Below are 25,183 nucleotides of genomic sequence, written 5' to 3' on the forward strand. Positions count from 1 at the left end.
GTAGGCCATTGATGAAACACTGAACATTGCTGGGCCTTGGGTACTCCTCTGATTAACATTCGCATTGGTGCCATGGGGCTCAGATGGCTGACATCTAATAACACAACCATCTCCTGTCTTGCTAGGTAGAACTCCAAGAAGCTGAGAATTTCCACCCATTGATTTGCAATGACTCTAGTTTTGGTAAGGCTCCTTGATGCTACATGCAGTCAAATGCAGCCCGGATGGCAACAACAGTCACTCTAATTTCACCTCTGCATTTCAGCTCTTTTGTTCATGTTTGAACCAAGATAGTTATGAGGTCAGGAGGTAAGTGGCTCTGGCAAAATCAAACTGATCATCAGCAAGCAGGTTATTCTTAGGATATGCTGCTTGATGGCAGTGTTGATGATTACTTCCATGACTTTATCGATGATCACGAATAGATTAGCCAGCATTCACCAGGCTGGATTTGTATTTTTTGTGTACAGAACATAATTGGTCAATTTGTTTTGTTGGATAGATGTCAGTGTTGTAGCTGTACTAGTATGGCAAGTTACACAGCATGTTCTAGAACACAAGCCTTCAGAACTGTTGCTGGAACTTTGTCAGGGCCCAGTCTTTAAAGTATCTCATGCCTTCAGCTCTTTCTTAATGTCATGTGGAGTAAATTGAATTGGCTGAAGACTGTGGCATCTGTAATGTTGCAGATGACACTGAAGCTGAAAAGAATGGGGTGTTACTTAATTGAAGTTTAAGATCTTGAATGATCTTGACAAGGTGGACACAAAGGACATTTCCTTTTGTGAGTGAGTCTGGAACGAAGAGATGCTATTTTAAAATTAGGGGTTGCACTTTTAGGACAGCTATAAGCAGAAATTCTCTGAGTACTGTGCAACTCTGTCTCAAAAAGTAGTCAAAGTGAGACAATTTAATACTTTCAAGGCAGCAGTAGATTGATCCCTTGTTGATAATTTATTGGGATTAGACGGTAATGTGAAGTTTGCAGCAAACATATTGAAAAGTGGAGTGGGCTTGACAGGCCTAATTAGTTGCGTCCACTCCAAAATTTGCTTATAGATATTATACTTAATTGATGTTAATTATGAATTGTTGATCATTATTCATCTCTTTAGAGTGGCTTTTCAAGTTTTCAAAACCCGAAATGAAAGGAAACAATATTTAGACATACAAAAAGAATGGATATGAAGGAGACTAACCTTTCTTAAAAGTTTCCAGTGTTGTCTGCAGCTCTTTCAGTTTGTTCTGATCAGGAACTGCCAATGCCACATTTGCTTCAAAGTTTTTTACTTGAATTGTCAAGTGAATTTGTTGCTCAGTGAGGCCCTAAATTAAACAGGAGCATTAAACAGAACAAAATTATTTGTAAAATTTTCCAAATGTCAATTGTTAGAAGCTGGAAATCAATAGAACTCCCTTCATATTGAGCAACAGTTTGCTTTGGATCAGAACTGTTGACTCTGAAGAGGCCAGTTCAGCTCAACCTTATAATGCTTTATGATCTCATATACAACTCTGTGCAATGTGGAGTCAGGTTGTACAGTATGGAAACAGATCCTTTGATCCAACTCGTCCATGCCAACGAGATATGCTAAAAACATTTTTAGTACCATTGCCAGCATTTGGCCAATATCCCTCTAAAACCTTTCTATGCATATACCCATCCAGATGCCTTTTTAAAATGTAGTAATTGCACCTGCCTCCACCACTTCCTCTGGTAGCTTGTTCCATACACACAACACCCTCTCCATGAAAAATCTGCCAGTTTACAATGCACCAGCTTATGTTAAATCAATTTTGTGGAATAGATGTGGTAACAAATGAACTTTATTGAATTAATTGGATTGGGGCTGTGGGATGTCCTGATGGCAAATTCCAAGTAGTAGCATCCTCTCATCAATATGCTTATAAGCTCTACTTCAGTGTTACATCTAGATCCTGGCAATTATCATGTTTTACTGCAGACAACCATTGCCCAACTCTTCCCACATCACTCCCGCCTCCCCTCAAATGTGAAGAGTGCATGGATTTCTGTGTGAAGGTAATTCAGACCACCCATTCAACTACTTCCAGCTCTTTCCTGTCTTTTACCTAGTCCAGTAAACTAAACATCCTCTAAAGACCTCCTGTACAAATAAGGAATAAAATAAGGCTACTCAGCCATTCAAGGCTGCATCACCATTCCCCAAGATCTTGACTGATCTGATTTAACTTCAACTCTACATTATCCCTGATAATCTTTCATCCCTATAATAATCACAAATCTATGCACCTCAGCATGTTTAAAGATTCAGCATCCAGTACTTTTTTTTAGGAAGTGAATTCTAAGGACTCTCAGCAATCAGAAAAAATGGTAGCTTCTTATTTTTGAAGGAAGACCCCTAATTCTAGATTCTCCCTCAAGAGGAAACATCCTTTTGACATTCACCTCTTCAAAATCTTACATGTTTCAGTTAAGATACCTCTGGCTCTTCTAAACTTCAGGTGATACAGGCCTAGCATGTTGAGCTTCTCCATACGAGGCAACCTATTTACCCCACAAACCAACAATTGTCAGCTCATCACATTCTGGTTAACTACTGACACATTTCTAATGCATTCCTCTCCAAAGTCCTTAAGCTCATTATTGCTCTCAAAATTTTCAGACAGATTACTTCAGATCTATCATGTTTCCACTTTAACATAGTAGTAAAATGGCTGTTAAACTCTCATGGGACCTTTAGTGCACCAGTTTATTATTGTCATAACTGCTTTTCATTCTTTTTGACACTGTTAATCACACCATCCTACACAAACACCTTTCCACTGTCATATAGTTGGGTACTTCACATGTCAAAGCACAATCACACTGAATGTGCCTTGGTCATATCGGAATTCATACCAGCTTTTTCAACGTATCAAATGCTTTGGAACATTTTTCCAACCAAAAAGATATTCAACAAATGCAAGTTGGCTTGGAAACCAATCTTATACAAAGACCTTGGCAACATTGTGCAACAGAATGTGAATTTGTAGAAATTATGGAACCTGCACTTAAAACACGAATTGCTGCACAAATGTGCTGTGTCAAAAGTCTAAAAAAAAATTTAATTCTAATTGCCAAAATGGAACAAGGCTTAAATGAGAAGAAGATATTCAGATTAAAAGGTAAATCACATGATTTCATCCCAATGTTTAAGATCAGCATATAATATTTCAAAGGGTACCATAGTTCACAATTATGCTAACAAAACACCAATTAGTTATATACCTGAATACTTGCTGTGTATTTTTCCAATGTATTTTTCATCTCGCGGATGTTCTGCCGTTCCTTAACTACCTTTTCTTCCAAATGACTTTTCTGTTCTTGGTATTTTTGTGCCACCGCTAAATCCTTCTGCAATTTAGCCTCCATCTTGTCCATCTATTAATAAAAAAAAACCTTCAATCTAAGAAACTCAAATACAAACATAGCAGCACAATAGCTCTTTGATGGACATCAGTTACTCTCCTCCATAGACTGACAGTAGTTCTGCTTGCAAGGTTTAATAACTGATGTAAAATGAGTAGCGTTAGAAATTTGACTCAAGTGTTTTAAATGCAACTTTGGTTCTTTTAAGAGGATCGCTACTGAACTTGGCTGATTGGCTGTAAAGACTTCAAATATCATTATGTCTTCACTTGATGGATCATTGCACTGTTGTAGAATTTCACATTGTTACGAATACAGATATTGAGACTGCAGCTGAAGACTGGAAATAACTTATTGCCCAAATTAGTATTCCCAGTTTAAAAAGGATTGCAGAAGGTCTTGTGGGGCAGTGATAACTGTCCAGGAGGCCCAGGTCTCACCTGTCTTAGGCACACAGAATGTCCAGGCAGATTGATTAAAATAACTGTCAAAGATTGCTGCAGTCATACTAGTCTGAAATAGCCTGATCTCATCTGAACTCAAAGTAAACAATTTCAGGCCTGCTTTGTGCTTGGATGGGAAACCACCTGGTAAACAAAGTGCATTACATTTTGTGGAAGTCTTGTGATAGTATCCCTATTTTAGGTCCAAAAGATTTGAGTTCAAGTCCTAACTGCTCTGGAAGTGTGTCATGACCATTTTATTTTTGCTTTGATTAAGCTACTAAAACAATTGCTACAAGGGGTCTTGAAGCCCAATGGTAACATCACTATCTCTAAGCCAGAATACCCAGGTTCAAGTCCCAAATACAATGCAGGTTGTCCAACATGTCAAAACAGATTGATTAAAAATATATTTTTTAAATTGTCTGCATCAAAGTGAGTGCGCACATGGAATAACTGTGAATGCATTTTTTGCTATTTTACTTCTTGCCACAAGATTTTACAGCCACAACAGGAGTTTAAACAATCCAGTCTCAACCATTACGTTATTTTAAAAAAAATGAATGGAAAATGTTTTCTGGCAAAGACAAGCACATATAATTCAAACATTCAGTTTGTCAAGAATCCATCGATTTATATTTTCTGAGTTAGTAAGCTATGACTGGTAACATGTCAATTTTGGAATCACTCATTCTCTACATGAACGGACTAGTTGAGGACAAAATTCAATATTTCATTGTTACCAGCAATTTAAAGAGCTTTAGTAACTGTAGGACAAAAATAGGAGAGAATAGATAGCTTATCAGAACAGAAAATGCAACTTATTGTCAAAGTTGAGCATAGCAGATACCTTCATATCCTCTCTGACACAGGTCAGGTTCCAGAGGACTGGAAATTATCCAATTTTGTTCCCTTGTTTAAGAAAAGAAACAGGGATAATCCAAGAAATTATAGGCTGGTGAGCTTGCATCCGTGGTGGGGAAGCTCTCAGAGAAGATACCAGCAAACAAGGTATCTGCACATTTGGAAGAAAATGGACTACTTAGTGACAGTCAGCTTGATTTTGTATGGGGAAGGTCATGTCTCATCGATCTGATTGAATTTTTTGAAGAGGTGACAAGGATTATTGATGAGGGAATGGCTGTGGATGTAGTGCACATGGACTTTAGTAAGACATTAGCCCCACAGGGTAGATTGGTACAAAAACTAAAATCACATGGGATTTGGGGTAGGCTGGCTAGATTGATACAAAACTGGCTTGGGTCATAGAAAACACAGGGTAGCAGTGGAAGGGTGTTTTTCAGAATGGAGACGGATGACTAATGGTGTTCCACAAGAATCAGTCTTAGGTCCTCTGTTGTTTGTAGCATATATAAATGATCTGGAGAAAAACGTGGGTGGTCCGATTAGTAAGTTTGCAGATGATACGAAGATTGGTGGAATTGCTGATAGCGCCGACGACTGTGAAAGGATACAACAGGCTATAAATAGATTGGTGACTTGTCAAAGTAGTAGCAGATGGAGTCCAAACCAGCTTAAATGTGAGGTGATGCATTTTGGAGGATCAAATTTAGGTATGAATTATACTGTAAATGGCAGAACCCTTAGGAACATTAACATACAGATGGATCTGGGCATGCAGGTCCATAGTTCCCTAAAAGTGGCAACACAGGTGATTAAAGTAGCATATAGCATGCTTGCCCTCATCGGCCAGGGCATGGAGTATAAGTGGTGGCAAGCTATGTTGCAGTTACATAAAACCCTTGTTAGACTGTATTTGAAATATTGTGTGCAGTTTTAGATTAGATTAGATTACTTAGTGTGGAAACAGGCCCTTCGGCCCAACAAGTCCACACCATCCCGCCGAAGCGCAACCCACCCATACCCCTACATTTACCCCTTACCTAACACTACGGACAATTTAGCATGGCCAATTCACCTGACCTGCACATCTTTGGACTGTGGGAGGAAACCGGAGCCCCCGGAGGAAACCCACGCAGACACAGGGAGAACGTGCAAACTCCACACAGTCAGTCGCCTGAGGCGGGAATTGAACCCAGGTCTCTGGCGCTGTGAGGCAACAGTGCTAACCACTGTGCCGCCCCACTAGCAGAAGGAGGTGGAAGCTTTGCAGAAAGTGCAGAGAAGGCTCACCAAGATGTTGCCTGGTCTCGAGGATACTGACTATGAGGAAAGATTAGATTAGATTGCAATCCCTACAGTGTGGATATAGGCTCTTTGGCCGAACAAGCCCACACCAACCCTCTGAAGAGTAACCCACCCAGACCCATTTCCCTACATTTACCCCTGACTAATGCACTTAACACTATGGGCAATTTAGCACGGCCAGTTCACCTGACCTGCACATCTTTTGGAATGTGGGAGGAAACCAGAGCACCCAGAGGACACCCATGCAGACACAGGGGGAATGCGCAAACTCCATACACAGCTGCCAGAGGCCAGGATCGAACTCACGCTCCTGGTGCTGTGAGGCAATAGTGCTAACCACTGAGTCACTGTGCCTCCCCGAATTAAAAAGACTAGGACAATTTTCCCTAGAATGACAGTAGCTGAGAAGAGACCTGACAGAGGCCTACAAAATTATGAGGCATAGATAGGGTGGATAGTCACAGGCTTTCTCCCAGGGTTGAGGGGCACAGGTTTTGTGTGAGAGTGTGAGAGTGTGAGAGTGTGAGAGTGTGAGAGTGTGAGTGTGTGAGTGTGTGAGTGTGTGAGTGTGTGAGTGTGTGAGTGTGTGAGTGTGTGAGTGTGTGAGTGTGTGAGTGTGTGAGTGTGTGAGAGTGTGAGAGTGTGAGAGAGTGAGTGAGAGAGTGAGAGAGTGAGAGAGTGAGAGAGTGAGTGAGAGAGTGAGAGAGTGAGAGAGAGACACTGACTGACGAGAGTGAGAACACACTTGAGAGATGTGTGAGGGAGAATTTTTTCACTTTTGTAAGTGACAGAGTGTGACCTAGAAGAGGTGGTAGAAGTAGGCACACTAACAAAATTTAACAGGCACCTGGATGGTTATATAAATAGGGAGGGAACACAGGGATAAGGACTGAACATAAAAGGCAGAAGGTTTGTTTTTTAGGTTAGTTAGGGCATGATGATCAGCACAGGCTTGGAGGGCCAAAGGACCTGTTCCTGTGCTGCGCTTTTTTGCTCTAGAATAGTAAAATTTACAATGGAATTGATAAACAAAGACTTACAAGTACAGGTTGTATGCTTAACAAAAGGTTTACAAGTGCAAGATATATGCTTAGCAGCAAGACTGTAGGTACTTGAACCAGCTTTGTCACCATTCTTAATCGTAAAATTACTGTAATGTACCACCTACCACATGAAGGCATAGCAATATCTAAAAACTAAATGCCTTTAGTTGGTTTTAAGACTAGTTCAGGTTTTACAAATGGCTGTTAAATGATAGTTAGATCTTCACAGTGCAATCAAAGCACACCATTTCACAACTGAACCTGCATCAATGTGCCTACTGATGAGACAAAGAGATGGCTACCACAAAGAATTTTTAATTCATTAGCCTGTGTTGCATAAAATTAGATTTTTTGAACAAACGGTACAAAGATTTGTAGTAATGCTGGTTTTCACAGTAAGGGCCTCTCTCAGAAAAAAGTTAATTTGTAAGTGACAGATGTACTCATAAGAAAAATGTACTCATGGGCTGTTGTTGACCATCACAAGGAATGCTCAAGCTCTTTGCCTCATCGGGCAATTCTGCCTTGCACTGGAGAACCTTTGGGTATTAACTTACCTCTTCTGGAGTAATTTCAACAACTAATGAAGATCCCATTCTACCCTTCATAACTCTTCCTCCACCACCAGTCATGGTACCTAAAGCAAGATGGAATTATAAGAAAACAGATCTACACTGGAATTGAATGCAATAACTTTCAAAATAACAAGCTCTCTTGTTTCTCATGCCAGACTACATCATTTTACTAATTTTTTTTTTTTTACAGCTTTATTTTAATAAAATTGCTTTAATCAGTTAGCATTGCAGGGCAAGTTGGACTGGAAGAGACATAGCCAAGTACTGATAGTATGAAGCCTTGGAGAAAAATATTAATGTTTATATAAGTCTAGCATGCATCAAACAGATTTTAACACATGCTGCATCGTTGTGAAGAATGAGTTAATTGAACATACTCAGGTAAGTTTCTGAAACTGGAGGATGCAATCTTTGAACTGGTAATGTACAAGGAAAAGGGATTAGTGATCATATAGTAGATCACAGCATGATATATCATGTTCCGAGCAAATGTGATCACTATACAATTATACATCACATTTTGTTTGTGGGTCAAAGGTTTGGGTCTGAAAATACTTAAAAGGCAATCATTTGGGCATAGAGGCAAGCGCCTGCTTCATTGAACTGGGAAAATAAGTTAAAACCACAGCAGTAAAGAATTAATTCTCAGTTAATTCTCAGCAGATATATTCCAGTAACATTTTAACTATCTGCCTTAAATAACTATTTTGATCTATGCTATGATCAAAAAATTCCAAGGTGTTCAAAGGTGCTTTCAGTCTACCCCTCCAAGGGAAGTCAATTTTATTCTTTCATGAATCTTTGTCTTTCATTGCTGGAAAGATCCTTGCTGAATGATACTTAAATATTTACCACATTTCTGAAAAAACCTTACAGTTAATTCTGGGTTGAAAAGAGCAGATGCACAAATGGTAGGGCTTATGCAGAAAGATCTGGAGAGCAAATATATAACTCACCCATTTTCTTTAAATGTCTTTATCAGGTCAAAAGATAGTAGACAAAAAAAAACTCAATTAAAAAAAAAAATCAAATTTGGGCGTTCAAACAAATTGAATGAGATGGTCACACCATGAATATAATAATGGCTTGAATAAAATATTGCATCCAATTTCTCCAGTATCTAAATCACCACACAAAACAGACAAACTCCTGGTAAATGATGATTGGTCCAATGCTCGCTTTAGCACCCACCACCTGGAATGAAACCAGATTGCCCAGAACAAAGGTCACCTCCAAAAGGACAATTAACTTTATTGTTTAAAAACCTGTTGACGTGGAATATGAAGCAGCAGCAGTGCTTCTTAGCTGCTGGCTTGTTTCTGGCCTACAACTTACATTGACCTCCATAAAATAGGTAAATATGCTGGCCAGTCATACACCATGAATTTCCAACCCCTTTATCTATGAAATTCCTTTATGGACATTCTTCACCCTCTAGAACTAGGCTACCATTCGTTCGCCTGAACTTGCTTGATTTAGCTGAGGATTTATGCAGTTGTTTTCTGGGCTAGGAATATATTTGCATCCTCTGAAAAACTGAGAAATTCAAGCTCTTTGTTTACATATTAAATCAAGCCCCCATATCTTTGTATATCCTTTACCAAAATGTTACACAAAATTATCCTAGCAATAATTCAACTCTGTGGGAAATCAAAATTGTTTGTAATGACAAGTGTAGCATATAATGCAAATTTATTCTGCCAAGATGCATTTGGGTTAAAGCTGTGCTTTCTCTAATAGGTCACAAATTCTGAACTACATAAGTAACAAATCAACAACCTGTCTGGTGTGAAAACATGCAAACTGAGTTTGTAAGTTTTTGAATGCAGCATGGAAACTTATTAAACCAATAGCAAATGTCTGTAATTGTCTTTTTAAATATGTCTCGAAATGCAGATGGCCAAACATGAACCAATCACACTAAAGGTCTTAAAAGAAAATCAGTTACAATTATGTCAAAGAATCTTGACTTTTGAAGACATTTATTTTTCCAGGTTAAAGTACTATAATTACCAGTTCATTGCTTAAATTAATAGACCATAAAAAAGGACAAAATGAAATTAAGTTTAACATGTACATCTGAAAACATAGATAACACATCATTCAAATGGTTAGGAAGAAATCATAATTAACTTTCTATACCTGATTGCTCTATTATCTGTCCTTCCATGGTGACTACTCTCCAGCGCTTGTCCTTTTGGAATGCAACACGTGTTGCCTGTTCTAGATCCTTAGCAACAAGTGTGTCCCGAAGTGCAAAGTAAAAAGCAGGACGAATAGCCTCATCGTTTATTTTGACCATATCAAAGAGACGGGGAACTTTTTCTGGAGTTTGGATCTTGCCCATGTTTCTCTCCCAAACTTTCATCTGAAGAGCATTTAAAAAGTCACCAGACTCCCAACAATGGCAAAGTTCAAATAATTGTTAAAATAATCAAAAAAGCATTATGACTGTAATTTATACTTAATTCAGCATACCTTATCTAAGCAAATAAAAGTTGCTACTCCAATATTTTGTTTCTTCAGAAATTTAACACATTCTTGAGCAGTATCAATTGTGTCCACAACAATGTTATCCAGGGCACCACAACTGGAGGAAATGGCAACATCATACTTTTCTTCAATAGCACCCAAATCACCCTAAAACAATACAAGCATTTCACACCACAAAAATCACACAAGTCATTCCCCCAAACAAGATTTGGTTCTTTTGTTTACATAAATTTGTATACACTTGAAACAAAATCTCCTTACTAGTCTTCCATAGATTCCAGCAATTTTACCAGTATTCTTCTGTTGCATGACTGCCTCCAAAACTCTACCCCAGCTGCGATTTACAGTGAGGGAACTCTTTGCTTCTTCAACTTTTTGTCGCAGTTCATAGACATTATTTCGGATTTGAACTTCAGAATGGAATATTTTTTCAAGTTCCTTTTCATCCTAGAAAGGATAGAAAGCATTGGTTAAAATTTTCAATTCAGAAAGGATCTATCCTCTAAGATCTGCAGTTTTACAGCTATTACTGCAAAAGAAAATTCCTCTTTGTGCCAAGAACTCTGGAACTTTTCAACTCACATTCTGCATGAAAAAGCGATTTAAAAAAAACCCATAGATGCTCCACACTATACTATTAAAATTGAATACTAAAATATTTAAGTACCTAAGTTCGCAGAGGACACCAAAATTGGTGGTGTAGTGGATATTGAAGCAGGTTATCCCAGAGGACAACGTAGCCTTGATCAGATGGGCTGAGAAATGGCAGATGGAGTTTAATTTAGATAAATGTGATGTTCCTCATTTTTGTTAAGGTAAAATCAGGGCAGGATTTCTACACTTAATGGTTGAGTCCTGGGCAAGTGTTGCCGAGCAGAGAGACCCTGGGATGCAAGTTCATGGTTCCTTGAAAGTGGAGTTACAGGTAGACCGCATAATGAAGACGGTGTTTGGTCAATGCATCAAGTATAGGAGTTGGGAGGTCATGTTGCAACTAGACAAGATATTAGTTACACTACCTTTAGAATACTGCATTCACTTCTGGTCTCCCTGCTATAGTAAAGATGTTGTGCAGAAAAGATTTACAAGAATGTTGCTGGGGTTGGAGGGTTTGTTCTGTCAAGAAAGACTGAATAGACTAGGGCAATTTCCCCTGGAATGTCAGAGACTGAGAGGCGACCTTACAGACGTCTGCAAAATCATGAGGGGGCGCAGATATGGCGAATAGCCACTGTGTTTTTCCGTGCGTAGGAGTGTCCAAAACTAGAGGGCTTAAGTTTAAGGTGAGAAGGGAAAGATATAAAAGGGACTGAAGGAGCAACTTTTTCCACAGAGGGTAGTGTCTGCAGGGAATAAGCTGCCCCAGGAAGTGGTGGAGGCAGGTCCAATTATATGTAAAAGGCACTTGGATGGGTACATGAATAGGAAAGGATATGGGCCAAATGCTGGCTATTGGGACCAGATTAATTTAGGATATCTGGCTGATGAATGGTCTGTTTCAGTGCTGTACAACTGTGATTCTATGAATCTATAAGTAATTGCACGCAGAACAGAGGGTCCTAGGGGTTCAGGTATATAATTCTTTGAAGTTTGTTTCCTATATAAGAGGGGTGATTAAAAAGACATTTGGAACGTTTGCCTTCATATCTTAGTCCTTCGAGTATGAGCTGGAAAGTCACGTTGACGTTGTATAAGATATTGGTGAGGCCTCTTCCGGTTCTGGTTGCCCAGTTTTAGGAAGGATATTGTTAAGCTAGAGAGGGTTAAGTAGAGATTTACCAGGATGTTGGGTATGGAAGGTTTGAGTTATAAAGAAAGGCTGGATAGGCTAGGACCTTTTTCACTGGAGCATAGGAGGTTGAGAGGTGACCTTATCGAAGTTCATAAAATATTGAAGGGTATAGATAGAGTTAATGATAATTTTATTTTCTCTAGATGAAGGATTTAAAGTCTAGGAGGCACATTTTTAAAGGTAAGAGGAGAAAGATTAAAAAAAAATGAGGGGCAATTTTTTTCTTCCCCCCACAGAGGATGATTCACGTTTCGAATGAACTTCCTGAGGAAGTGGTGGATGTGAGTACAATTACAACATTTAAAAGACATTTGGATAAATACATAAATGGGTAAGATTTGGAGGGAAATGGGCCAGGAATAGGCAAGTGGGACTAGTTTAGTTTGGGATTATATTCAGCACAGACTAGTTTCTGTGCTGCATGACTCTAACATAGGAATAAAATTGTCCATAAGTTAACACCATACCCATAAAACATACAAAGGAGGATGGTTTCACTTAATTTTGTGTTTGTCCTTATGGATTTTAAGACACTGGAACCCAAATATCTGAATCGCTGCTCAAGTATTAATAGAATACCTGTGGAAGGAGTATGCATAATTTAGGTTTTATCCATCAAAACACACAAGTGCTAAAAGCATTACTTTCCAACCATCTGGGGCCACAAAATGGAAGCAAACCAGTAATTTCTGTGTAACTACAAATACTTTATCTGCCATTTGAGAATTAAATTGCAATTATCCACAGGGGTGGGGGTGCACCTGGTTGGAGTTGGAAATCTGTTCCTCCAGTGACCAAATGAAACAAAGTAATCAGTTTCCCTAATCTGTATACTCTAGATTTACAAGTGCAAATCATTCATATGTGCACAAATTGGGTGTTTCCAGCAACTGGATTGTGCAATGAAATGAAAGAGTGCTGGAAAATTCAGCAGGACTGGAAGCATCTGTGGAGTGCACGTTAGAATGCAAGAAATAGGAGGCAGCTATTGAGCCCCTCAAGCCTACCCCATTCAAAAAAAAAAGAGGCTGAGCTGCCAGGTCTCAATTCTTTTAAGCCAGCTCCTCATAACCTTTAACTCCATGACACTGCAAAAAAAAAACCCTGCCCCCTATTTAAATACTTTCAGCATTCTACCGTTCAGAACTCCAGGGTAGTGCATTCCAGACATTTACTAGCTTCTGGAAGAAATGCCTTCATTCCTCACATATTAGCAAATTTAAAATAGTCTATTCCTGAGAAAATTCTACAACAGTGCTTTAAGAAACAACCACCATTACACCATACACAGATCTGTCTTCTTTTGGCCATCTAATTTGTCTAATCAATATACAGATTAAAATCACCCATAACAATTTTACAGCTGCCCTAAAGAGAGGCAACTCAAAGCCAAAACAACTCCCACCCATAGCTTCTTATCCTTGTGATTCCTTATTTTTACCTAAATAGATACCATATCATGATGTACTGTGCTATCACTGCACTAATATCTTCCTTCATTAACAAAGCTACCCCACCTCATTTTCATGCAGTCTTCCAGAATGTTGAATACCATTGAATAATGAGTTCCCAAACTAGGTTACCCTGCAGCCACATTTCTACAATAACTATCAAGTCACATTCGTTTGCATCTACTTCTGTCATCAACACATCTACCTTGTTATTAATGATTAATGATGTGTGTATTCAGATAGAACCCAACTTTAAGCATTGACTTTTTAGCATTACTATTTATTCTACTTCTAATTTCTAAATACATTCTTCTGCATGTATTTTTCACCTCCTCCTGTCTCACTGATTATCAGTGACATCTTCATTACCTTGCTCTCTTGTTTAAAGGAGCAAAATTAGGCCATTCTCCCTATTGAGGGCACTCTGCAATTCAATTATGGCGGATACATTTCTCGTTCCATATGAATCTCATTCCATACACACCACCCTTTGCATGAAAAAGTGTGCCCTTCAATCAGTTTTAAAACTTAAACGTATGATCTCTAGTCTTGGACTCTCCCAATCCTGGGGGAAGACCTTTGGCAACTCACCCTATCCATGCCCCTCATGACTTTATAAACCTCAATAAAAGGTCACTCCTTAACCTCTGACACTCCAGGGAAAATAGCCACAGCATATACAGCCTCTCCCTACAGCTCAAACCCTCCAATCCCAACAACATTCTGTACATCTTTTCTGCATCCTTTCAAGTTGCACAACATCTTCCCTATAGCAGGGAGACCAGAACTGAACAGAGTATTCCAGAAGTGGCCGAACCAATATCCTGTACTACCACAACATTCCTGAACTCAATGCACTGACGGATAAAGGCAAGAGTACTGATGACAATGTCCAACCAGTCACTGGACATTCGAACCAGTTTCTTCCACACCAATTTTTAAGCCACACAATTACCTATAACATATCATTCACAGTGAAGGTGGTTATCAGAAATTACAGCAGGATCTTGATCAGCTGGGGACATGGCTAAGAAATGGCAAATGGAGTTTAATATAGATAAGTGTAAAGTGTTGTATTTTGAAAAGTCAAATCAAGGTAGGAATTCCATGGTGAATGATAGGGTCTTAAGGCGTGTCGTGAAACCTTGGAATTCAGGTGCACGGTTCTCTGAAAGTCGAGTCACAAGTAAACAGACCAGTGAAGGATGCTTTTGGTACACTGGCCTTCAGTCAGCGCATTGACTACAGAAGTTAGGAAGTTATGTCACAGTTGTATAGGATGTTGGTGAGGCCACACTTGGAATACGTGTTCAATTTTGGTCATCTGATCAAGGAAGGATGTTCCTAAGCTGGAAAGAGTTCACAAGAAATTTACAAAGGTGTTGCCAGGACTCAAGGAACTGTGTTCTTGGGAGAGGTTGGACAAGCAGAACATTTTTCTTTCAAATGTAAGGGACTGAGGGATGGTCTTATAGAAGTTTATACAATCATGAGAGACATGGAAAGGGTGAATGCACTCAGTCTTTTTGGGAAATAGAGGACGAGAGGGCAACAGTTTAAGGTTAGAGGGGAAAGAATAAATGAAAATCAGAGAGGCAACTTTTTTTTAAAAACAGAGGACGGTACACACATAGAATGACCTGCCAGCAGAAGGGGTTGAGGTGAGTATATGAACATTTAAAAGGCATTTTGACAAATCCATGGATAGGAAAAGTTTTGAAGGAAATGAGGCAAGTGCAGGGAAATGGGGCTAGCATGGATAGACATTTTGGTCAGCACAGATCAGTTTGGGCCAAAGCAACTGTCTCTGTGCTGTAGGACTCTGACCACAATATTTTTGACGCTGCGCCAATTTGCTCATGACTCAGCTGCTAATTAGAAATCATTACTGTTTCAATTTAACCTCTAGCTGCTCATACACTCAGCAGAAGGAAGGGTAATGGCCTAGTGGTATCATAGGTGGATGTTTAATCCACATCCAGGTAATGTCCTGGGGACTCAGGTTAGAATTTCCACATGGCAGAAGGTGGAATTTGAATTCAATAAACATCTGGGAATAAGAGTCTAATCATGACCATGAATCCATTGTCAATGGTCAGAAAAACCCATCTGGTTGACTGTTGTCCTTACCTGGTCTGGTGTACATGTGACTCCAGACCCACAGCAATCTGGTTGACTCTTATCTGTCCACTGGGCAATTAGGAATGGGGAATGAATGCTGGCCTAGTCAGCAACATTCATACCATGAATGAATAACAAAGAAAACCTCTTGACTCTTTCTACCTGTATCATTGATACCTACATGGACTGCAACAGCTTTCCCTTCCCACTCCAAGTTCCTCGGCAGACCCAGATGAGATATTCTGAATCTGGCACCAGGCTGGCAACACAGCCTTTGGGACTTTCGATCTTGGCCACAGAGAACTAGTTTATCATTAGGAAACCAATAAAATGAAACTAAACAAAACGTTTTAAGATTGTATCTTTACTTTGATGGCTTCAAAAAAGACAGTGCAAATTTTAGGCAAAGATGAACATAATATCAACATTATCCATCTTCCATTCCTCGGACTATACTATTCACGATTACAAATACATTTCTCTTTTCTCCTCCATCTTGAATCGCTCCCTGTACCATGGTACTATTGTTAAGTTTGCTCGTCTTCCTTACAGTCCCCCACTCATCCACATTGGCATCAAGAATTTCAAACCTGTTTGACAAACTCAACGGCTGAGGCTCCTTAAGCTCTACCTCCTGGATTCCTTTGCTTTGCTCCTCATCACACTTCTGTCCCTGACCACTGACTGAATTTAAAGCAGTTAATCTAAGGGGTGTGACTGTCTCCTGAAACATTGCATCCAAGTAACTCTCCTGTCCCTGATGGGTCACTGTGTTCAAAGTTCGGATTCCAGCTCATCAACTCTAAAACAGGAGTTCCTCAAGCAAACAACACTGACTACAGATGTGGTCACTATAAATCACAGTGGGGTCCAGCAACTCCCACATCATAGCCTGGCATCTCTATTTTAATGACTTAGTTCTTAATTTGATTTTTAAAAAATTCTTACTGGTCTTTTAGTTTGTAGCCTGTAAAAGTTTTCACTATTTACCTTCAATCTGAAAGTAACGTATAATAGATTGTTAAATTAGCAGCTATTACCAAACGAACTTAGTTTACCTACAATTTCTGGGCCCCTGAACTTGGGCTTCAAATAACCAATTAAAATATCTGACAAATTATGAGCCAAAAATAAAGCAAGGAAAAAGCACCTCATCAAGGGCCCCCTCTTGTGGTACAAAGGTAATGTCCTTACTCCCGGACTGAGACCCCGGATTCAAGTCCCACTAGGTCTGCAGGTATGTAATAATATCTGAACAGATTAATTAACCTATTTTTCTAATCAAAAAAAGAACAAAAGCACCTCTTCCCCTCTGCATTGAAATCCTACACTGCCACCTATTCCCCAAACGATGTACTCATTTGGGTTGTGTCTCATTCTGGTTGGGATCTCTCCTTACTCTCAAGGCTTACTAATCCAGAAGGAAAAAGAAAATCTTTTCTTGAATCTTTTAATTTCCCTTCAATTGAAATGCCCAGTTAGAGTCCAGTATGACACTGCTTCAGAACACTGCATCTATGCAAACATTAATCCATACCATTAATAACTCAATAGAAGACATTTAATTTGCTAATACATACAATCAAAATGCAAACAAACCAACTCATCTCACCTTTTGCAGTTCTTGCTCACACTGTGGTATTTTTATTTCCATGTCTTTAATTGTTGCCTTTCTTTCTTTAAGTGTGTCAATATTAGTAGCCAGGGTTTCCTTAGCCTGGTTGAGTTGGTCTAAAGCAAATTTGTGCTGACTTAGGTAGATATCTAGTTCAGACTGAGCCACATCCATCTTTGATCTACTCTCATTTACTGCTTTACTCAACTCCATGAGTTCCTTCTCTTTTATCTATAAGATGGTCGAGAAAAAAAAAAAGAAAACACAAATATTAACAAGCAACCGACATAAGTTCACTTTTTCAAGTTTGTTTAATTTCAACATAGATTTGTTTCTAATTGAAAGATATTTGCAATCAGCCGAACATCTTGTTTTTGCACACAGGTCTGGTCTCCTCTACACTGGGGAGATAGGACACCTTCTTGTGGATTGTTTCGGAGAACATCTCTGGGACACCTGCACCCACAAACCCCACTACCCTATGGCTGAACACTTCAACTCCCCCTCCCACTCCGTCAAGGACACGCAGGTCCTGGGCCTCCTCCACTGCCAAACCATCACCACCTGATGCCTGGAAGAAGAACCCCTCATATTCCACCACAACTTAGGTCTCCAAGCCCTCCCTTTTTTGCTCTCACCGTCTCAAACGGTACCCTTCCACCAACACCCTCATCCACCTGGCTGAACTGGTCCTCACCCTCAACAACTCCTTCCAAAACAAAGGTGCATGGGACCCAGCAATGCCTGTCTGTTTGAAGGGTACATGGAACAGTCCATCTTCTGCAGTTACACGGGCACCAGCTTTCACCTGTTCCTCCACTGCATCAATTACTGTATTGGCACCACCTCACACTCCTACGAGGAGGTAGGATAGATCATCAACTTTACCAACACCTTCCACCCCAACCTCAAATTTACCAGGACCATCTTAAACATGTCCCTCCACTTCCTGGACCTCTCCATTACCACCTCTGATGACTGACTAACCACAGACATCTATTACAAGCCCACCAACCCCCACAGTTACCGAGGCTACACGTTCTCCCACCCTACCTCCTGTAAAAAAAGCCATCCCTTATTCCCAATTCCTCTGCCGCATCTGCTCCTAGGATGACCAATTCCACCTCAAAGTTTCAGATGGCCACCTCCTTTCAAGATCGCAACTTCTCTTCCCATATGGTTAACTATGTCCTCCAGCGCATCTCCTCTACTTCACACACGACTGCCCTTGAACCCTACCCCTCCCAACGCAACAAGGACAGAACCCCCTTGGTCCTCACCTTCCCTTCCACCAACCTCCGCATACATCGCATCATTCTCTGATACTTCCGCCACCTCCAAACGGACCCCAGCACCAAAAATATATTTCCCTCCCCACTCCTATCAGTGTTCTGGAGAGACCATCCCAATGCAACTTCCTAGTCAGGTCCACGCCCTCCACTAGCCCACATCCCACTCCTAGCACAGTTTCCTGCCACCGCAGGAAGTGCACAACCTGTATCCACACCACTCCCCTCACCTCCATCCAAGGTTTGAAGGGATCCTTCCACATCCATCAGAAATTTACCTGTACTTTTACCAATATCACTTACTGCATCCGTTGCACCCAATGTGGTCTCCTCTACATCAGGGAGATAGGATGCCATCTTATGGATTGTTTCAGAGAATATCACTGGGATACTCTTACCCACCAACCCTACCGCCCTGTGGCTGAATTTCAACTCCCCATCCCATTCCGGCAAGGACATGCAGGTGCTGGGCTTCCTCCACTGCCAAACCCTTACCACTCAACGCCTGGAGGAAGAACATCTCACCGTATTTGAATGCACGAAACATTCACAATGAAGGTGGACCAAATAACAAAAAACAGTGAGTGAGTGAGTAGAAAATGATTGTGATTACAAAGTATGGCCCTGAAGTGACCAAGACCGGGAACTAGCCTTCCAAAAAGTGTTCAATTTTTATGGTCAGGCGAAAAGGCAAAGGAGGTGGGGTGTTATTTGTAAAAGATAACTTCAATGCAAAAGTGAGGTAGGATACTGTCACAGAAAACGTTTATGCAGAATTAAGAAGCTAGGGAAGCATGTAGCCAAGAAGCAACCAGGAGTAGAAAACATGAATGGGAGAGGTTTGCAGGCCTTCAAATGGTAGCGCTAAGATAAGCAGGAAATTAGAGATGTATGTAGCACGGTTCTTATAATGATTATTTATGATATTGATCTAACATATACAATTGGCAAATCACAATTTTTATTTTTAAGACCTGTACATTTAGGAACCAAGAGAACAGACTAGCTTAGATTTGGTGCAATGAGTAGGAGTTAAATTAACAATCTTGCTTGAGAAGTTCTTTAGGGGGAAACTAATCTATAACATAATAAAATATTACAGCAAATGGCAGAACCCTTAAGAGTTTGATATGTAGGGGGATTGGAGTGTGCAGGTCCACAAATCACAGAAGGTAGCAGCGCAGGTAGATAAGGAGTTGAAAAGGCCTATGGCATGCTTATCTTCATGGAAGGGGCAGAGAGTATAAGACTGGTCAAGTTATGCTGCAGTTTTGGACATACAAACATGGAAAAAAAAAGGCGTAGGATTAGACCATTTGATCCTGCAACATCATTCAATATGACCATGGCTGATCATGCAATCTCAGTATTCCATTCCCACTTTCTCTTCATACATTCACTCCCTCTTGAATATGCATAATAAACTGGTCCCAACAGCTTCTACAGTTTCACAACTCAGTGAAGAAGCTCTTCCTACTCTCAGCCCTGAATGGCTTACCCGCTACTATGACCACTAGTTCTGTACATCCCCAACACCGGGAACATTCTTCCTGCATTGACGGGTCAGTGTGGCCATGATCTATATGGACTTCAGTAAGGCACTCAACAAGTGGACAGGATACTGATGAAGTCATTTAGTATGCTTTCCTTTTACTGATCAGAGCATTGAGTATAGGAGTTGAGAGGTCATGTTGCGGTCCCGGACATCGGTTGGGCCACTTCTGGAATATGCGTGCAATTCTGGTCTCCTTTCTGTCGGAAGTATGTTGTGAAACTTGAAAGGGTTCAAAAAAAAATTACAAGGATGTTGCCAGAATTGGAGGATTTGAGCTTTGGTAGAAGTTGAATAGGCTGGGGCTGTTTTCCCTGGAGTGTCGGAGGCTGAGGGATGACCTTATAAAGGTTTACAAAATCATATGGGGCACGGATAAGATAAATAGACAAGGTCTTTTCCCTGAGTTGGGGCATAGGTTTAGGGTGAGAGGGGAAAAATTTTAAAGGGACCAAAGGGGCAACCTTTTTCAGGCAGAGGGAGTTACATGTAAGGAATGAGTTGCTAGAGGAAGTAGTGGAGGCTAGTACGATTGCAACATTTAAAAGGCATCTGGATGGGTACATGAACAGGAAAGGTTTAGAGGGACTGGCAAGTGGGACTAGATTTGTTTAGGATATCTGGTTGGCATGGATGAGTTTGACCGAAGGGTCTGTTTACTTGCTGTACATCTGTGACTGTATAACTGGACAGGCTAGATGCAGGAAGAATGTTCCTGATGTTGGGGATCACAGGTCTATAGTGATCTAAGATCTAAGTTAAGGTTGCAGAGGCCAGGCCACTTAATATACTTAATCTAGGATACAGGTGTCAAAAAGATATTAGGAAGGTTTGGAAGTGTGGCACCAAGGTGGAGGATCAGCCATTCATGTTGCATGATAGGACCAGATAGACCAAAAACGTATATTTAAAATTTGCATATAAACATCCCCTATTGCAAAGATGCTAAAATTATAGCTAACCTCTTTATCTTCTTGCAAACCCTTAGTCTCCTGTTTGAGAGTGTCCATTACTTTTTTTAACTTCTCTTCTTCCTTTACTTTATTTTGTTCAAGCTGTTCTCTTTTAGCTGCGGCATCTCTGATGGTATTTTCACTATCACCCGGTATACTCTTCAACTCTTCCAACTTAAAAGAAAATTAACAACAGAAACAAAATGATACCAAAAATATTTAGTACCACAGCAGTGATTATTAATAAAAATACTTCACTTTAAAGGATCCATAAATTACAAAATGTTGGAACAATCAAAATTGAGTGACAATTTAGGCAATTACAAGATCATGTTTGAAACACAATTGCATTTGCCAGATATTACTTGTGGAAATTTCCCTGCTTTTTGACAAATTACATTTGAGTTAAAAAAAGTGTGGAAAGGTACAATGTCGCTTCAATGGGTGTAACAGTAGGAGTAATTCACTTGCATTTTCATCATTATTCAAGTAAAACAGACCATCTCCCCAACGTTCTTTATATTTTGAGGGATGGGGGGAAGCTTTATGCTTAGAAACTGATTATATTGAACCGAAAAACAGGCCTTACAATCCAACAAGTCCAGACTGATGTTTCAAGTCTTTTTTTGTTCTTTCTCATGTAACACGAATAGCACAACTATTTCCTTCTCCATTATATCCTGATCTATAAACTTACCTCAACCAGTTTCTATAGTAGAGTTCCACATTTTATCGGTCTTATCGAAATAAAGTACCTCACTATAGCATGGAAACAGGCCATTCGGCCCAACAAGTCCACACCAAAGAGTAACCCGCCCTGACCCATTTCCCGCTGACTATTGCATCACTATGGGCAATTTAGCACAGCCAATCACCTGACCTGCACATCTTTTGGATTGTGGGAGGAAACTGGAGTACCCGGAAGAAACCCACACTGACACAGGGAAAACGTGCAAACTCCACAGAGACAGACAGTCACCCGAGGCTGGAATCGAACCTGGGTTCTGGCGTTGTGAGGCAGTAGTGCTAACCACTGAGCTACCATGATTGATGAGTGTGGGTTTGCATGGTGCTGGATGAATGAATGATACGTACAGTAAAATAGTATTTTACAATAAGATTGAGGAATCTTCCCATGAGCAACTTAGTGGTACACAATAAGCTTTTCCAGATGGGCTAAAATTCTTCAGAAGTTAATCATGGTACGTGGGGGATAAAACAGGAAGACTAACAGTTTTTTAAAAATAATCCAGAGAAAGTATATTCCAATCCAGAGAAAGTATATTTCTGTAAGGGTGAAAGGAAAGGCTGGTAGGTATAGGGAATGCTGGATGACTAAAGACATTGAGGATTTGGTTAAGAAAAAGGAGGAAGCATATGTCAGGTATAGACAGGATAGATCGAGTGAATCCTTAGAAGAGTATAAAGGCAGTAGGAGTATACTTAAGAGGGAAATCAGGAGGGCAAAAAGAGGACATGAGATAGCTTTGGCAAATAGAATTAATGAGAATCCAAAGGGTTTTTACAAATAAGTTAAGGACAAAAGGGTAACTAGGGAGAGAATAAGAGCCCTCAAAGATCAGCAAGGCGGCCTTTGTGTGGAGCCACAGAAAATGGGGGAGATACGAAATGAATAATATAGGGTAAAGGTGGATAAATCTCCAACACCTGATCAGGTGCACCAGAGAACTTTGTGGAAAGCCAGAGAACTGATTGCTGGGCCTCTTGCTGATATTTTTGTATCATCGATAATCATAGGTAAGGTGCTGGAAGACTGGAGGCCGGCAAACATGGGGCCACTGTTCAAGAAGGGCAGTAAAGACAAGTCAGGGAACTATAGACCAGTGAGCCTGACCTCGGTGGTGGGCAAGTTGTTGGAGGGACACGATGTACATGTATTTGGAAAGGCAAGGACTGATTAGGGATAGTCAACGTAGCTTTGTGCGTGGGAAATAATGTCTCACAAACTTGATTGCGTTTTTTAAAGAAGTAACAAAGATGATTGATATGGGCAGACCAGTAGATGTGATCTATATGGACTTCAGTAAGGCGTTCCGACAAGGTTCCCCATGGGAGACTGATTAGCAAGGTTAGATCTCATGGAATACAGGGAGAACTAGCCATTTGGATACAGAACTGGCTCAAAGGTAGAAGACAGAGGGTGGTGGTGGAGGATTGTTTTTCAGACTGGAGGCCTGTGACCAGTGGGACTGCCACAAGGATCGATGCTGGGTCCTCTACTTTTTGTCATTTACGTAAATGATTTGGATGAGAGCATAAGAGGTACAGTTTGTAAGTTTGCAGATGACACCAAAATTGGAGGTATAGTGGACAGCAAAGAGGGTTACCTCAGATTACAACAGGATCTAGACCAGATGGGCCATTGGGCTGAGAAGTGGCAGATGGAGTTTAATTCAGATAAATGCGAGGTGCTGCGTTTTGGGAAAGCAAATCTTAGCATGACTTATACACTTAACGGTAAGGTCCTAGGGAGTATTGCTGAACAAAGAGACCTTGGAGTGCAGATTCATAGCTCCTTGAAAATGGAGTCACAGGTAGATAGGATAGTGAAGGTGGCATTTGGTATGTTTTCCTTTATTGGTCGGAGTATTGAGTACAGGAGTTGGGAGGTCATGTTGCAGATGTACAGGACATTGGTTAGGCCACTGTTGGAATATTGCGTGCAATTCTGGTATCCTTCCTATCGTAGGAATGTTGTGAAACCTGAAAGGGTTCAGAAAAGATTTACAAGGATGTTGCCAGGGTTGGAGGATTTGAGCTATAGGGAGAGGCTGAACAGGCTGGGGCTGTTTTCCTTGGAGCATCAGAGGCTGAGGGGTGACCTTATAGAGGTTTACAAAATTATGAGAGGCATGGATAGGATAAATAGACAAAGTCTTTTCCCTGGGGTCGGGGAGTCCAGAACTAGAGGGCATAGGTTTAGGGGGAAGAGGAGAAAGATACAAAAGAGACCTAAGGGGCAACGTTTTCATGCAGAGGGTGGTGCGTGTATGGAATGAGCTGCGAAAGTGGTGGATGCTGGTACAATTGCAACATTTAAGAGGCATTTGGATGGGTATATGAATAGGAAGGGTTTGGAGGGATATGGTCCGGGTGCTGGCAGGTGGGACATCTGATCGACATGCACGGGTTGGACCGAAAGGTCTGTTTCCATGCTGTACATCTCTATGACTCTATAAGGAAACTGTGCTAGTAATAACCACAAATAGATTATTAGATGATCTTTCCGTGGTCATAATACTTCAATACATTAATAGTTAAAACAACTCAAGAACTCAAAGCAAAATCATAAAGAAGTAGAGTTACTCATGCAAGATATCCAACTTCTGATGCAAATATGGCATTTTTCCATTTGGAAAAGGTTAGACAGATATGGCCAGCGTGACAGCATCATTCAACTTTAAATTACACAACTGATAAAATGTGGAGAAGACTGTTATTCACAAAACTAATACCACCCCAGTCTCAATTAGTATATTCAAATGAACTAAACTTTACCTTCTCTATATCTTTTTGTAGTTGCTTCTGCAGTTTTTTCTCTTTACTCTTTGAATGTTTGAGCTTTTCACGGACTTTGACATCTTGTAAATCAAATTGTGCAAACTCTTCCTTCTTCTCTTCAATGAACTTTGTAATTTTCCCTAGTTTTCTATAAAGAATGCATAGAAGAACTTTCAATTATTCAGTAGACAGATAATATATGAAGAAGGTAGCCTAACAGAGTGGGATTTAAGGGAGGTCGATTCACAATTGATAGGAACAATCACCCATTCGTGGATTTTAAATTTGCAGTTTAACATCTTGCAGGATTTCAAGCTGAACAAGACGGTGTCTTAAAATTTCCACGGTAATATAGAGCAATCTGTAGAAGGAACTATTTTCCTCTTCTTTATTCGGAATGAAGCCACTCAACGTAAGATTAGCTTTAAGTACATGCCAGAAATTGATTTTAGGTCTTATTTTACCTAACATGCCTCAGTAATGTAATCAAAGTAGCTTTGATTTCAAAAACAAATTTAAAATCTATAAATAATTAGCATCTATATAGTGTCCAAGATATGCAAGAAAACATAACCAGATAGTTTCTCAAGCTAGAAAATGGAGATACTAGATTAGAAAGATAAGATGAATGTTAAATATCTGTATAGCTTTAAAAGCAGCAGGGGAAGTCAGAATTCCAGATACTTGGCTTGGATTAAGTTACCAATGATAAGACAATAGGAGCAAGGAATGCACAAGAGTCCAAAGTTGGAGAAACTCAATTTGAGGGTTATA

General features: G+C 40.1%; 1 protein-coding gene across 3 annotated transcripts in view; it reads right to left on the reverse strand.

The window, feature by feature from the left end:
- smc4 (structural maintenance of chromosomes 4) overlaps positions 1–25,183 on the reverse strand; it is a 70,155-nt gene that overhangs the window by 22,774 nt on the left and 22,198 nt on the right. For 2 of the 3 annotated variants that reach the window (XM_072572718.1, XM_072572719.1), the window contains exons 9-17: positions 24,407–24,557; positions 20,897–21,061; positions 17,091–17,324; positions 10,376–10,561; positions 10,100–10,261; positions 9,764–9,989; positions 7,604–7,683; positions 3,251–3,403; positions 1,200–1,326 (exon numbers count right to left, since the gene is read on the reverse strand). In XM_072572718.1, coding sequence (XP_072428819.1) covers positions 1,200–1,326; positions 3,251–3,403; positions 7,604–7,683; positions 9,764–9,989; positions 10,100–10,261; positions 10,376–10,561; positions 17,091–17,324; positions 20,897–21,061; positions 24,407–24,557 — 1,484 coding nt within the window. The remainder of the gene's footprint in view (positions 1–1,199; positions 1,327–3,250; positions 3,404–7,603; positions 7,684–9,763; positions 9,990–10,099; positions 10,262–10,375; positions 10,562–17,090; positions 17,325–20,896; positions 21,062–24,406; positions 24,558–25,183) is intronic. The other variant, XM_072572720.1, reaches the window with a different exon arrangement.

Source organism: Chiloscyllium punctatum, chromosome 6, assembly GCF_047496795.1.
Source record: "Chiloscyllium punctatum isolate Juve2018m chromosome 6, sChiPun1.3, whole genome shotgun sequence".
Classification (NCBI taxonomy): domain Eukaryota; kingdom Metazoa; phylum Chordata; class Chondrichthyes; order Orectolobiformes; family Hemiscylliidae; genus Chiloscyllium; species Chiloscyllium punctatum.